Genomic DNA, 16,764 nt, shown 5'->3' on the forward strand with positions numbered 1-16,764 from the left:
GAGAAGGATCTCATGGCAGAGGGATGGTGGCCGCCGTGCCTAAACCAGGAACCTGATGCCTTCCCTGTCTTAGATTGTGGAGTTTCCTACCAGAAAATCTGAAAAGAAAGGATTTATGGGCAGCAGTAAATGCAGAAGTAAAAGACAATTTTTTTTTAGCAGATATTCATTTTTAATTAATTATTTATTTATTTTTGGCTGTGTTGGGTCTTCGTTTCTGTGCGAGGGCTTTCTCCAGTTGCGGCGAGCCGGGGCCACTCTTCATCGCGGTGCGCGGGCCTCTCACTATCGCGGCCTCTCTTGTTGCGGAGCACAGGCTCCAGACGCGCAGGCTCAGTAGTTGTGGCTCACGGGCCTAGTCGCTCCGCGGCATGTGGGATCTTCCCAGACCAGGGCTGGAACCCGTGTCCCCTGCATCGGCAGGCAGACTCTCAACCACTGCGCCACCAGGGAAGCCCAGACAATTTTAATAAACCATAAAAATGGTTAAGTTGGTGCTGGGTTGGAAAGAGTGGCTTCTGTGTTCTTTAAGCTTTTCTGTACTATTTGAATTTTCTAGCCAAGTGTGCCTATGTCTATTATTTATTTTTTATGTCACCAGGGATTTTCTGACTAGTGAGACCACAGACTACATTTTTTTTCATTGTTATTTTCTATCAAAAAACAATGCAATACATACCATTTTTAAAAAGGAAACAAAGAAGAATTTCTAATCATGCATCAATAAAAAACAAAAGAGCACAAACATACATATATATTTTAACATACTGAGCAGATCAATCTGTTAAAATATATAAATGTTTGCATAGTGACCTGAAATAAATAGACTATTTAGTCATAGACCTTTTCATATGCATTCTCTAGTAAGTCTTCTGAGAGATGAACTTTAATCTTTCCATCCAGAACTTTGGAGTATCTGAGATTTTGCCCTATTTGCAACAAGTTAAGCTGCCGTTTTCCATGGATGCAGGTAGAAGATAGAAGACTTATGGGTCAGAAACAAAGGACTCTATTACTTACTTGGTTCCTCATAAACCACTGCAGCCAGCATGGGCATCCGAATATTTGCCTTGGTTCTCCTTGACCCTGACTCACACAGGGGCTGTGTGGATAGGCCCAGATGGATGCCTGCACACACAGTGGGTTATAATACAAGAGTTCAGGGAATCAGAATCTTTTGGGAGGTAAGCATGCTTGCCCTTACCTCTGGAAGAAGACATTATCTTACAAGGCTGTTTTCTATCTAAACATCCTTGGAAAGATAGCTGAGAGTAAAGGGCTGTCGGTGCTTCTGTCTGTAAGATGTGCAGAAATGTGAGAAACCCATGGAGAATTGTCTTATCTCTGCTCTAACACACAGCCTTTTACTTTTCTTATGAAATGGCAATTATATGTTGCAAAGGACTTATTTCACATTTACTTAAACTTAGTTTTCAAATATACATTTCTTTGTCCTATTCTAAGATTAACTTCTCTTGTGTAAGAGTTAATTTTGAAATTACAGTGTGAACCGTATGACCCTAATCATTTTGGTTTAACAGTATTGCTAACTCAAATTTAAAATGCTGAGAAAAAAGCATCTCTATTTTGTCACTAAAACTACCAAAACAGCTTTAAATACACAATTAGTTTAAAAACAGCTGTTTGATCTTGACATATTTTTTTTAAAGAGCTTTTTGATGTGGACCATTTTTAAAGTCTTTATTGAACTTGTTACAATACTGCTTCTGTTTTATGTTTTGCTTTTCTGGCCCTGAGGCATGTGGGATCTTAGCTCCCTGACCAGGGATTGAACCTGCACCCCCTTCATTGGAAGGCAAAGTCTTAATCACTGGACCACCAGGGAAGTCCCGATCTTGACCTATTTTTAAACATATTTGGCTAAATCCTATTTAAGTTAACACTTCCTCTGAAATCGGAATTGTGACAAACACTGTAAGAGAGCTACTATTTTTTGCATAAATGAGAGCAAAATCTTGTGGTAGTAAGTGTGTTTCCCTTACAAACATAGTGTAGGATAAATCTAAATATTCTGATTTGAGAAGAAAATTTTGAATGGAGGAATTTTTCATTCCACTGTTGCAGGATTGTCTACTTTTCCCTAATATTAAAATGGACAGTTAGCCTCTTGAAAGAGGTTAAAAATCCATACGGAATGTCTCAGAAGGGTTTAGTTGTTCAGTGGCTTTCACTCTTCCTCACAAATTATTTAAAAATGGAATTTTTGTTCAAGATGTCTACCATTAGCGTGAAATTTATTTTCCAGTTTTATTGAGACGTAATTGACACATGACACTGTGTAAGTTGAAAGTGTACAACATAATGATCTGATGTATGTATATATTGTGAAATGATTACCACAATAAGTTTAGTTAACAAACATCACTTCACATTGTTACACATTCTTTTTCTTGTGATGACAAGTGTGAAGTTTGATGCTTACCTGGTTCTCTTCTTTTGGACTTTGGCAAATCTAAGAATTAATCCTACCACACATAGCCTATACTAGTCTACCCAAATCTAACAGTTAGTAAAGACATTAACACATTTATCTGTTTGCATGTTTTATTGAGCACAAGATAATAATCTCATTCTCAGAAGCAATGAAATCACCGAAAGAGCCAAATCTTGAGAAAGCCTCGTAGAGTTGCCCTGTTACTAGATAAAGCGCTTGGAATATATAAGTATGTTGTGTCACGCGTCTTCCTGTGACCTGTAATTGTTACTTGAACGTGTGGAAATGCAGAACAGATCTCCTGTTATCATGAAAGGCCCATCTGTGACAGGTGGAAAGGAGGACGCTATGTTAAGAGCTTGTTCTGTGCAGTTCTCATGGAGGTGACTTGTGTCCTATAGGGAATGTCTCCAGGCTGCATTCCACTCTGGGTTCTTTGCCTCTGGCAGTTCTCCGTGATCACTCCTGTATTGGGGTCCCCCCCGCCACTCCCAGGCTCCATGATTCACTGGAAGGACTCATAGGAATCAGCCTAGCGTTATATTCACAGCTGTGATTTATTACAGCAGCAGGACACAAAGTACAGTCAACAAAGGAAAAGGCAAGTGGACCAAAGTCTGGAGGAAACCAGAGGCAAGCTCCCTCGAGTCCTCTGCCAGTGGAACCACACAGGACACGCTTAAGTCCTCCAGCCATGAGGACAACATGTGTGAAATGTTGCCAACCAGGGGAGCTTAGCCTCAGCCTAGGAGCCCAGGCTTTTATGGGGGATGGTCATGTAGGCACCCTCTCCCTGGTACATATCAAAATCCCAGATTCCAGAAGGAACGCAAGTGTTCAGCACCAACCACATTGTTTGCATAAACATCTTAGGCAGCAGTGAGCCACTCTTATCAATTCTGGGAGTGGTGAAAGCCCTCCCAAAATTCCGGTGCCTAGACACCAGCAAGCCTTTCTCAGGATGGTGACTCAGGCCTGCGATGTTATCACTGTTATCTCTTTTGGTTCTGATTTTTTTTTCTTCCTTTCCTTCAGTCTTTCTTACCTTCCATCTTATATTCTATTATTTTAATAAGATGATCTGATTTAACACCCTTAGTTTCTTACATGAAAATACCAGCATGGTCCTGCGCTAAGGTGGACAGAACACACCAAGTCCTTCTGAAGCTCTGGAGGCTCTGCTCCCGAGGAGGGCACGACCAACGCCCTTCATTCATTACCTAAGAAATGGTCATTCCCTAGTAAGGCGCTTAATCTGTCACATTTCAAAAATAAGGACTCAGGGTAATTTCCCTGAGTCCTTAAGAGTGATGACTGATAGAGGACACCTCTGAACTGGCCCTCTCTATAGGAGCAAACAAGGAGCCTGCACTAGAAAGAATGGAAAGGCCTAGAAATGACCAATTGGCCCTGAAAATTGAGTCAGTGAACAAGTGTCTGTTAGGCCCGGACGGTGTGGAATGTGGTTAAGGATGGTCTGAGTTAGCTAGGAGGTACCATCGTGGTCCTTCTCAGACACATACTCTTCCGGGAATTCAACTGGCAGACACAATTAAACTTGAAAACTTCCTGAATTTCAACAATGCCACCGAGTGCCTTCTGCTTGCCAGAACTAGACTGGTCAGTGATGGTCTGAGGAGAAACTTAAACTACTTTGGAAATAAGGCCGACTTAGAGAGTGGTAGCGAACATGGCACCCACCTAGCATACAAACCTTGTGAGACCCTGAGGGTCATGAGTATAATGGATTGTGGCTGAGCCGTAAGGGACTCACCGATCCAAGTCACTCAGCAAGGCCACCACAGGCCAATCCAGAAGCTAAGAGTATTATTTTCCTCGGGCTGCAGTAACAAAATGCCACATTCAGACGGTTAAACAACAGAAATTTATTTTCTCACAGTTCTGGTAGCTAGAAGTCCCAGATCGAGGTGTTGGCAGGGTTGGTTTCTTCTGAGGCCTCTCTCCCTGGCTGACAAATGACTGTCTCCTTGCTGTGTCCTCACATGGTCTTTCCTCCGTGTGCACACTTCCCTGGTGCTTCTCTGTGTCCAGATTTCCTCTTCTAGTAAGGACACCAGTCAGATTGGATTAGGACCCACCCTAATGGCCTCCTTTTACCTTAATCACCTCTTTAAAGACCCTTTCTCCAAATACAGTCACATTCTGAGGTACTGGGGGTTAGGGCTTCAACATAACAGTAGGTTAAAGGAATTCCCTACCATTTGAAGTAGTTTAATGTTGAACTAAACACATATTGGTATCACTTTAAGTCAATGGAACTTCTTAATGAGAAATCTTCCTAAATTTTGTACAAATGACCCAATTTGCATATTACTATTTTCAACATATACAGGAGGCCACTGGGTTAGTGCTATTCTCCCAGTAGTCCTGAAACAGTCTAGACTCACAGTTAAATACTTTAATTCCTTTAATTTCATTAATTTATTTAATTCCTTGAAGCTGCTAATAGAATATGCCCACTACCCAGCACTCCTTTGAGGCATTCCTTAATAACACTAACCATACTTCATTTTCTTCTTTTGTGTTACTCTTGAAGTTTAGAAGCCAATTCATTTGTCAGAACTAAATTTGTGCCATGTATCAAATAACATACTTTTATTTGCAGTGTTCTAGTATTGTTTTCAACAGCCATATATTGATTTTGAGACAGGCTGGGACCTGGGACCCTTTGCTGGGACCTGGGGCCCTTTGCTGCAGTGTTGCAGTGCTTGCACCTCGACACACCTCTCCTCGAGCAACAAAATAACAAAGAAACTGTATGGGACTAAAAATAACGACGTGCACGCCCAGCTGGGGCAAATTCTGGACAAAAGATACAAAGAGACCAAAAAACCCAACTGCCACTTTTGAAGATCCCAGAGCAAAAGCAGGGTACTGCACGTGCCCCCTGCACACAACACCACCTAAGCGGTGGGCAAACCACCTAAGCCACCCTTCTGGCCCGACCCCTGGACACACCCCTGCCCTCACGCCATATAACAGGGGTCCCCAACCCCCAGGCCGCAGCCTGGTAGGAATCAGGCTGCACAGCAGGAGGTGAGTGGCAGGGGAGCGAGTAAAGCTTCATCTCCTGCTCCCCATCGCTCACATTACTGCCTGAAACATCCCCCCACCCCACCCCCTGCCGGTCCGTGGAAAAATGGTCTTCCATGAAACCGGTCCCTGGTGCCAAAAAGGTTTGGGGACCACTGCCATATAAGCAGCAAGCTCGCCCCCGCTTAGGGAGCACGCAAGCAAAGGAGCCTGTTGTTTGTTCTCGCTCCCCCCTGCTGCAGCAGGGGCCCCAATAAAGCCTTGCCTGAATTTCTTGTCTGGCCTTTGATCAATTTTTATTGTTTAAGGACGCCAAGAACCCTGGTCGGTAACAATTTCAAAATACGGTCTTGATGTCATTGGAAGTAATTTTTTTCTGACTTTTTCTCTGTTTTCAACATCTTTGCCAGCAAAAGATATGTCCCCAGATGTCTTCTAAAATGTTTTCTTCCTGATCATTTAGAAAGATTGGGAAAGAAAGAGTATTGAGAAACTAGAGCTGTACTTTTGCTGCACAGGAAGGGTGCGCTGTGTTCCATCCTAGATTAATAATATTTCAAGCAGGAGGGAAAAAAAAAAGTAAAAGCCTATAACTTTAGCAATGTGTTTGAAAAATACTTGATTTCAATAATATTTCTATCATGCTTACGTTGCAGCTGTCTAAACAATACAGATAACAAAAGCATGTCAATTAAAAGCAGCATTTAGGACCCAGTTTCACAGATCTGCATTGGCCCTGGGTTTCGGATGATTTCAGGGCCAGGCGCTGTGAGTTCCTGTGTGGTGTAGTTGTGCTCAGCCATGGGGCAGGTGGGTTCCCTCTTGCTGTAGGAGAAGGTGGTGGGACACACGGAGATGGTTATCTCTTTCTGCTTTTGACTCTCCTGACTTGCTTCCACCAAGAGGCCATAAACCCAAACTGGAAATACTGATTAAGTGCATACTTTTTCCAACACATTGACCACAACTTGAGATTTTCATGGCGGAATATATTACATAAATGTCTGGAAAGCAAATATTTTAAGTGCACTTCAGGTAGATGTTTGCTTACTTTAATCAAGCAGAAGGAGAGATTATTCTTTTACCTTCTGGAACGTGTTGAGGTAAACTTATCTACAGAAGGGAAAACTTTAGAGTTCACCTGGTACAAAGCACCCGCATCCGGATAAACTAAGGTTGTTACCGAGTCCAAGCTTGCTGTGCTTGCCGCACGACAGGCCAATAAATCAGAGATGACGCATTGAGGAAAAGAATATGACTTTATTCGGAAAGCCAGCAGACCGAGAAGACGACAGACTAAAGTCTCAAAATAACCATCTTATCGGGGTTTGGATGCCAGTTTCTTTTATAGCACAGAGATGGGGAGGAGATGAGGAGGTAAAGTAAAAGGGCCATAAGTTTTGCGAATATCCCCTGGAATGGCCAGCCTCAGGGAGGGGATGTGTTAATTTCTTTTTAATTGCAGCCATCCACAGGTGGACAGAGTCCGTATGTTTCCCTGAACAAAGGCACTTTGGTTTAACATTCAGGCAGAGGAACAGGGTTCCCCGAGGCAGGCCATTATGTACAGACAGTATCCTTTTAGTGAACAAAAGCAGCGGAAGGCAAAGGTTAAAGTCAAAGAAACAGATCCACCGTGTAGTCAGATTTGGTTCTTCCCTGTAACAAGGTCTCAAAGAGTGAGTGACTCCCTCCAGGTCACATATAATAATAATATATATAATAATAAAAATTATTCTGGTAGAGAAAAGAATGCAGAACTCTAGCCACTCTAACTCCTTAGTTAAAAAATGAGATTTATTTGCAGGATAAGAATGATGCTGCTATTAAAAATAATAATAGCAATAGCAAGTTTGAAAACTTTCACGTGGACCTATTCAGGTGCTTCATTGGCATTTAAGGCCTTCTAAGTATCTGTACTAGCCTCCTTCAGGTCAGCCTGTGTTGCTGGGAAACTGCTTTTCTCACTACTCTCTGGACAAAACTCTGGGTCTAGTTGCCATTATTCCGTGGAGTGTTTTTAGATCCCACCCGTTGTTAAACACACACACTTTTGTTATTAATACAAGAACAGATTTTTCAGAGTTTTTTCTTTGTCTTTTATTGTTAAAATTTTTTTAATTGAGGTAACATTACATTGGTCGCAGGTGTACAATGTCATGATTTGATGTTTGTATATGTTGCAGAGTGATCACCACAATAAGTCCACTTAACATCCACCACCTCACATAGTTACAACACTTTTTTTCTTGTGATGAGAATTTTGAAGAGCCACTCTTCTAGCTACCTTTAAATATGCAATACAGTATTATTAACGTACATAGTCACCATGCTGTGAAAGTTCCATCCCCATGACTTACTCATTTGATAACTGGAAGTGTGTACCTTTTAACCTCCCTCACCCATTTGGCTCACTCATCCCCTGCCTCAGGCAGCCACCAGTCTGTTCTCTATCTGTGAGCTTGACATTTTTCTGTTTGTTTTTTAAGGTCCCATATATGTGAGATGATATGGTATTTATCTTTTTCTGTCTGGCTTATTTCACTTAGCATAGTGCCCTAAAGGTCCATCCATGATGTTGCAAACAGCAAGATTTCATTCTTTTTTATGACTGAATAATCAAAAACAGATTTTTTATTGGTTCTTTAGTAGATGCCAGCTTCTGATATCAGCTTTTAGGTGAAATTATTGTTAATCTTTTTATGTGTGATTTTATGAGTCAGAGTTCAGAAGACCATTTGGATTTGCTATTGTAGGCAGATGTTGAAAATTCAGTTTTTTAATAGAATCTTGTACTGTTTTGTAGATTTTACTTTTTGGATTTGATTCTCAAAAAGAAATCTTCACCTGTAAAATGTTTCTTACTTCCTTTTCTTACCAGGAAGAGATATTAGGAATCATCTAGGAAACAAATGTAGCAGTTTTATGCAATTTAAGCAATAAAAATGAGTTTCAAAATCCTCCTTTACTACCAGTAAAGCTTGAATTTTGTACTTAAATATAATATTTTCCCCCTTCCCCTTTTACCCAAGATTTACCCGCCTATTAATGTGCTGCCCTCGTTGTCTCGGTGAATGAAGTCTGCTACTGGAGAAGGTATGACCAGAAAGGATCACGCCGATGTATCTAACCAGCTGGTACGTATGTTTTCTCCAGGATTGTGTTTAAAGAAATGAATACTTTCTCAGTTCATGCTGCTGTCTTATACCTCTTGTCTTTCTTCCATATCACTTTTCTTCTCCCCCCATCAAAGTAGAATTTTAATATAGAATATAGAATATAGAATACTGGAATACAGAAACATTCATTAGAGCCAAACAGTCTTTTTCATAAGGATAACTGCTCATGACAAAGATTAAAGATCACATGCTTGAAACCCACCTCTAATGCTGTATGAGGTAGTTTTTAAATAAAAAAGGCATAAGACGATTAAGTTTTTATTAGTAACCTTTATTATAGAGTATTTCTGAAAGACTATTCTAACTAATTTTTTGTTTAACATATTAGGCAATCACCAGAACGCTGAGACAGCTGTGTATATTCTATGAAATCCTTGGTTTCTATAGTCCTGAGATTGTATACCAAGCATAATTAAAGAAAAATACATTTGACCTTAAAGTAGAAATGATAAATAAACCTACTGATAACCCAGATATTTTTTTTTGAATAGAATTTAGAGATGGATTTCTCCTATTGCGTAAGTTGTGATTTTTAAATGCTCTACAAAATGGAAGCTCATTGATATCTTGAGGGAGTGTATTTTTTGTAGAGTGTTAGTAATGTCTATGTATTGCATGCCTGAAGACTCCTTCCTTAGTGAGACTGCTGTATAATAAAGTCTTTCCAATACTTGCATATGTGAATTATGTTTGGAAATAATGTGAAATACTGTGAAGATAGCTACAGCAATACACTTATAATGCCCAGAGTCCCGTTACCATTTATAAAGGTTCATGTAAACCTTTTTTTCTCTTTAGTATGCATGCTATGCTATTGGTAAGGCTGTGCAGGCCATGAAAGCCGTAGTTGGAGAAGAAGCCCTTACCTCAGATGATGTGCTTTACTTGGAATTTCTGCAGAAGTTTGAGAGGAACTTCATTGCTCAGGGTAAGATTACTATTTTCCTATAAATAGAAACAGCATCATATGTAGTTTTGAGGACTTCTTTCCTAGTCTGAGAGAATTTACATTGGTCTCCATACAATTTTCCTTCTGATTAGAGAAGAGGTTCTTCCAGCCGCCTGCCATGTCTTTGTTCTTAGCCCTCTGGTTCCTTCCCCTCTACCTTCAATTTCTTTATCCATTTATTTAGCTCCTGTCTTATTTTTTATCTTCCTTACAACCGGCCTTCTGCTCTCCTACCTCCATTGCCACTTCTCCTCGCTCTTAACCTCTCTGCAATGCTCTCCTCTGGCTTTGGGGGTTTTGGACTTTCCCAGTCCCTCTGTTTTCATCCTCCTGATTTCTTATCTTCCTGCTTCTTAATTGTTAATGTTCCCAAAGGCTTAATTACCTGTTCTTTCTGTGCTTTTTTTCCCCTATGCTGATGACTAACTTGCTATGTATGAACCTTTACCCTCTTTCTGAAGCTCTAATCCCACATCTCCAGCTAGGAAGCCTGTGTTTATGCCACCATCCTCTCTGGCTCAGCGTGGTGAGAACCAAAGTCTTTTCCCAACTGACCACCTGCCTAGCAATTCCCTTTTCAATTTCTGTCTACCTCTGGCATGACCATTACCCTAGTTAGCCCAAGCTCAGGAATTGGGCATTCTTAAGCCTCTTCATTTATTCTCCAGTCATAAAATATTTGCTAATTTGCATTGTTCTCCTTTGAAACATCTTATCCTGTTCTCTTTTCATTCCTATTAAAAAAACTTAGGCCAGTGTTTCTCAAAGTTGAATATGCTTTTGAATCTACCAGGGATCTTGTTGAAGTGCAGATTGTGATTCGGTAGGTGTGGGTGGGGCCAGAGAGCCTGTATTTTGACAAGTTCCTGGGCCATGTTGAAGCTGCTGATCTCTGACCACTCTTTGTGTCCCAAGACCTAGTCCAGACCTTTGTCCCATCATCCTTGGCCGTTAGTGCCAGCATCTTCACCAGTCTCCCTGACTCTCTATGTGCCATTGCCGGGATAAATTTAGTATTAATTTTATTGATTGTCCTTCTGTTAGAAAGTCTATAATGGTTTTTATTACATAGCATGTGTAGGGCTTTCAAGCTGTTTTGTTTGGTCTCTTCCCTGCCACCCCTGCTAATGCTGGTGAACTCTATTTTTGACCTCAGTGATACTTACAAACAATGTGTTTATTTTGGAATAATGCATCAGCTGCACACTTAGGATTTGTGCACTTTTCTATTTGTGTGATACATTTTTTAAGTACCATTAAAATCCCCAGAACATATGATTGTTGGGTTTTCTAAAAAAAAAAAAAAAATTATGCAGAACCTTAATATCCCCTATTTGGTCCTGCTTTCTGACCTATCTGCCTTTTCAGGGTAATCTTGTGGCACAAGTGATAGCATTTAAAAGCTTTAGTCTTTTAATTCCTCCTCCTTCCTGCTGCGAGCCCTGAGCTGTCTTCTGTGCACTTCTGACATGTCTACTGCTTGGTCTCTCTGTGTTCTTTGTTACTTGGGTGCAGTAGCAACTTCTCTGTGCATTCCATCTTTCTTTCAAGTTGTGTAAAGTTCTTCACTTTTTTTCTCTGAGGGTATAGGGGGTGGGGGGAGTCAGCATGATTATATTTTAATGTAGAAAATGTGACCTGGATATAAAATGAAAATAAATATTAAATTAAATGGAAGTTACCTAAAGTGACTCTGTATCTTCTAATCAGAAAAGCAATAGCAACAAGCAAATATATAATAATGCACCTCTCTTTGATTGACAGTTTTGAACATCATAACCAGTATTGTGAACCAGCCCCTTGATTCACAATATTATGAACCATGTCCCCTTTACAGGGACATGGCCCATGTTCTGTACCCTCTGCCTTTTAGGCTGCCCTTTCAAGCTCTTTTCAGTAATACCTCTTCCAACATATTGTAGTTTGATCCAAGGTTGAGAGTTGCTAGGGTGTGGGGTTGTTTGTTTGTTTATTTGTTTGTTTTGCAGATCGTTAGTGGCTGTAAGTTCTCTGAAACTTGAAGTTTTGATTCAGGGTCCACTTAGCATTTTCGAGAGTTACTAAGGTGTTTTATAGCATTCTTTGTTTCAGACATTCTCAGGACCTCTAGAGCCTGTCTGCCATGAATGAAAGAGGGTGATAAATAGAAAATGAAATACATACTGAAGCAAGCCAAAACTTGCTTCAAATAAAATCTGAAATAGATGGTCCAGTATATAAAGGAAACATACTTGTTAAAGCACAGGGATGTGGCATCACGGTGGTCTCCCATTTCTTTCCCCTCTTCAACTCAGAGTGACATTTAGGAGATGTAGAGGAAGAGGCTCAGTCATAGCAAGAGTAGGTAGACCTGTGTTCTGATTCTGGTGCTGCCACTAACTGTATGGTCTTGCTTAGTCATTTAACAGATTTGTGTTCCTTTTAGGGTTATTATAAGGACTAGAGATTTTGCTTTTTATATCGCTTTTTAACTTATGTAAAAAAAAAAACAGTTTGTTGTATTGGCATGTGTCTATTTCTGTATTCTCTATCCTATTCATTGAACTATGGATCTATCCTTCCACCAATACCACACTGTCTTACTTATAGCTTTACAGTAGGTCTTAATATCCTCTAACTATATTCTGCTTTCTCAAAATTGTTTTCCTTATTCTGGTTCCTTTGCCTTTACCTTTTGTTCATACATTTTAGAATAAGCTTGTCCATGTTGACAAAAAAATCCTGTTGGAAGTTGACCTTTTATTATGTTGAGTCTTCCAATCCATGAATGCGATATGTCTCTCCATTGATTTAGGTCTTGTTTGGTTGTATCATACAGATCCTCTATTAAAATATTTATAATCAAATATTTCATGTTTTGGAAGCATTGTGTATGGCATTGTGTTGTTTTTTTTTTTTAATTTTTCTTTTTTTCTTTTTGTCTGTGTTGGGTCTTCGTTTCTGTGCGAGGGCTTTCTCTAGTTGTGGCGAGTGGGGGCCACTCTTCATCGCGGTGCGCGGGCCTCTCACTGTCACGGCCTCTCTTGTTGCAGAGCACAGGCTCCGGACACACAGGCTCAGTAGTTGTGGCTCACGGGCCTAGTCGCTCCACGGCATGTGGGATCTTCCCAGACCAGGGCTCAAACCCGTGTCCCCTGCATTCGCAGGCAGACTCTCAACCACTGCGCCACCAGGGAAGCCCCGGCATTGTGTTTTTAGTTTTGGTTTCCAGTTGTTCATTGTTAATATTTGGAAATATGACTAATGTTTTTGTGTTGATCTTGTATCCTGAGACTTTGTTAAAGTAATTGCCACTTATTAATTGCTTCTTAGAGATTTCTTGGGATTTTCTATGCAGACAGTCATGCTATCCATGAGTATGGACAGTAATATTTCTTCCCTTCTAATCTGTGTGTCTTTCTTTCTTTTTCTCGCCATGCTGCACTGGCTAGTACCTACAGTACTAAGTTGAAAAGGAGAGATGAATGAGGACATTCTGGCCTTCTTTTGAATTTAGGAGGAAAACATTCATTCTCTCACCATTAAGTATGATGTTCACTGTCGGTTTTTTGTAGATATTCTTTACTGGGTTGAAGTAGAGCCCTTCTATTCCTGAGAGTTTCTGACATGAATGTGTGTTGAAGTTCATCAAATGCTTTTTCTTCATTAATTGATGTGGCCATGTAGAGTTTCTTCTTCAATCTATTAATATGGCAAATTACGCTGATGATTTTTGAATAGTAAACCAAGCTTGTGTTCCGAGAATAGACTCCAGTTGATCAGAGTGTATTGTTATTTGCTTCCTTCTTCATGTGTTGATATTATTGTGCAATTTTTTTCCCGTTTCCGTGTGTGAAAGCTTAGATTATTGATCTGAGACCTTCCCTCTTTTCTATTATAAGCATTTAGTGCCATTCGTTTCCCTCTTAATAATGTTTTCTCTGGATCCTTCCACATTTTATGTGTTGTATTTTCATTTTCACTCAGTTCTATTTATCTTAAAAATTTTCCTTGAAATTCCTCTTTAACCATGGATTATTTAGAAGTGTGCATCTTAATTTCCAAATGTTTGGAGGCATTCTACTTCTCGTTCTCATTTTTATACAATTTAAAGCTTAGACTGTGGACACAGTGGAATAAAATGCGATTATGTTTGTTTGTTTAGTTATTTTATAGAGGTTCTTCAAATATCACTGGAGTGAAGTTTTCAAATATTAGTTTTACATAGTAGTTCTCAGTCTTTTGCACTTGTAACCATAAGAGAGTTCCCTAAAAATATGTAACCCTGGCTGCTGGAGCCATGTTTATCAGGGGCAGTTCACAGTCACAGGAATAGTGGGCAGTTTGTGGGTCCCCACTGCACACTTTGTTATGGGCCAGCACACAGGGATCCAGTAGGGATCCAGGGTCCAGGAGAGGGACCCAAACTTTGGGCTCTGGTGTTTATATTGCAGAATCAAGGAAGCCCAGGTCCCGTGTGGGCAGGAACTAGGACCAGCACTGGGACACACAGGACCCAGGTCCAGTCCCTCTCCATGGAACGAGCAGTCAGGCTGAGGGAGGCCCAGCCTCTCTCCTGCTGGTCAGGGCTGATCCAAGCTGCGGTTGCAGCTGTATTGCTCAGTAGGCCCATGGCTGAGTCACCAGCTAAGACAGCCGTAAGCCCTGGCTATGGGTAGTGTCCATGAAGTCTTGAGGAAGGCCGGCCTTCCTCCTGCAGGGAGGCAGTCTTGAACAAGTTAGCCCTGCCCTGTCACTACTTCAACAACCAAAATTTTCATTACTCCCTCTTGCTCCCCAACCCCACTCAGATAAAAGCATAGTTTCTCATGGGGTGGCCAACCTTTTATTTTTCAAACATTATCAACATCATTTCATACAAGAAAGGACATTCGAACCCCAATTAACTAAGAAGCACATATTGCAGAATAAGCTTGTTTGCCCTAAAACAAGACCCTTAGCTATTTCCATGGACCATCCTTGATTTCTCCATTATGCTGCTGAGTAGTGCAAAGTTGGTGCTCAAGAACTCCTTGGATGATGGTGTGCTATCAACAGCTGCTGTGAACGCAAGCAGCTGGCACCCTCGGTGGCTATATGGGCAGAGGAGTTGAGGAGACAGTAGGTGATGGCTCTGTGCTGTCAGTGAGGGCTGTCCTCTGCCCGCACCCCTTTTAATCCCTTTGTATCCCTACCACCTGAGGAATGAAGGCAGTGATGAGTTATTGGCAGAATTGCCCTGTCTAATAAGAGGGTCACCTGCAAGCCAGAGGGCCCAAATCCTCCCTGGAACACATCACTCCCTACCCACCACTTAACAATTCCCTTCAAACAAAGGTGCAAATTTGTAATAGCTGTACCGTTAAGATATGCCGTCTGTGATTCGGACAACTGTGACTCCTTGCCCTGTTCTTGGAGGAACATGACATTTTGTAGGGAGAACCCAGGCCAGGTGGCCAAAGTCTCTGTCAAGTCTGTTTCTTCAGCCAATACTTTGATTCAAGTTGAGGGTGGTGGAGATGAGTGGGCCTTCACCATGATAGCCTTTCCCTGGTATCACTGGCCAAGGTTCCCTTTGGTGAACATTACATACAAAAGCTTGCCCAGCACATGCCTCGCTCTCAGACGAGCCGTGGCCATGCTGCTCCTGGGATTAGGCACCTCCTTTGCACACCCTGTGGATGGTGCTCATTTCCTTGATTCTGTGAATGGGGCATTTGTTAAACTATTATTTCTTGAGGCCTGTAAACTATTATTTCTTGATGTCTGTGCAAGTTTCAATTCTGCAATTTCTATTTCCTTCTTCTTACGGATTGAAAAACACTAGTGAAATTCCTCATCTTACAATCTCTGCTCCTTAACATTAACCGTAGTCTTCTTAAAGTCCTTGGTCTTGCTCTCTCAAAGGCTCCCTGGGGCTTGTTTCCAGTGGGCTGGTGAGGTGGACACCACTGAGCTTGACAATATGCCATACTCCACCCAAGCCTGGAGATCTCCGGTGTCTGGGGGAAAAGGCAGGGGCCGTGAGACAGGAGACAAGGGTAAAGCCCAGGGAAGAGTCCATATGTCAGTTGCAGGTCAGCTTTGTGCCCTGTGTCCGAGAAGATGCCCCTCAGTGTGGGATGACCAGCTGCTCTCAGAGAGAGCGAGGCTCCTGGGCCCGGCTTCTCATGTGATACTGGGGCAGATCCTGTGCACAGAGGCTGTGGCCTGCAGGGGGCGTGTATCAGCACCTCTGCAGGGTCGAGGGGCCAAAGGGGGCCATGGGCAACCTCTCCCAGGAGAAGTCACCTGCCCTGGGGCTGGGGCATCAGTCCCTCAGACCCACACCATCTACCTTTCTACCTGGGTTCCAAGCCCAGCAAGGCACAATCCTGACTTCCCCAGTGTAGGATTTCCCCAGTGTGTGACAAGCCAGGCTGTGGCCACCTACCCCAAGGGTATAGTTCAGCGGGGCAAAGCCCGCCACTGCCCCCTGGTGAGGCAACTACAACAGAAAGGTGAGCTTTTGAGAGCAAGGGTCAGGAGTCAGGGAGGAGAGGCAGAAACCCAAGAAAGGACCCATCGCCTGAGCCCACATCCTTGTCCACCTCTGTGGGGTCAGTCAGCCTCCAGTGTCTGCTCTGAGATCACAAGACCCCACAGTACTGACCCTCACAACCACCTGCCTCAGAACAAAACAAGAGGGCACAAGAGCAGGAGGCCCATATGATAAGTGTGGTCCGTTGAGGAGGTGCTCCCTGGGCCAAGTGACAAGACATGGCTTCTCAGGGCACAGCTGCCCCCAGACTCAGCATAAATGTCTGGGCTGTGAGCCCATTGATTCTGGGAAGGGCACCAGCACAAGGTGAACAGATACTCCATACTTTGCGTCAGGCAAGCCAGGAGCCAAGCACTGACAAGCAGCCTGCGTTACACCCTCATGTTTCACAGGGCAGGAGCCTCGGGGCGGGGGGGGGAATGGGGCCTGCCCTGAGGTCACAGCAGAGAAGGTTTGCTGCTGGAGGGCCACACACAGGACAGCTGTATAGAATGTGATCAAAGGCTCTCTGGTGCTTCATGCCATTCAAAACCAGGGGCTCTTAAACAGCCCGAGGGTAAGATACCGCCAACTCCTTGCTGAAATTTCTGAGCCCATCCTCAGATCC

The 16,764-nt window shown here is 42.2% G+C and overlaps 1 protein-coding gene across 3 annotated transcripts in view; it reads left to right on the top strand.

The window, feature by feature from the left end:
* LOC137770365 (contactin-associated protein-like 3B) overlaps positions 1-16,764 on the top strand; it is a 164,790-nt gene that overhangs the window by 146,573 nt on the left and 1,453 nt on the right. For 2 of the 3 annotated variants that reach the window (XR_011075166.1, XR_011075167.1), the window contains 2 exons: positions 8,542-8,646; positions 9,487-9,616. Coding sequence is in view for 1 of the 3 variants with exons in the window: in XM_068553014.1 (XP_068409115.1) it covers positions 8,542-8,583 (42 nt within the window). In the remaining 2 variants the exon portion in view is untranslated. Of the gene's footprint in view, positions 1-8,541; positions 8,734-9,486; positions 9,617-16,764 lie in introns of those variants that run through there. The other variant, XM_068553014.1, reaches the window with a different exon arrangement.

Source organism: Eschrichtius robustus, chromosome 10, assembly GCF_028021215.1.
Source record: "Eschrichtius robustus isolate mEscRob2 chromosome 10, mEscRob2.pri, whole genome shotgun sequence".
In the NCBI taxonomy this organism is placed as follows: domain Eukaryota; kingdom Metazoa; phylum Chordata; class Mammalia; order Artiodactyla; family Eschrichtiidae; genus Eschrichtius; species Eschrichtius robustus.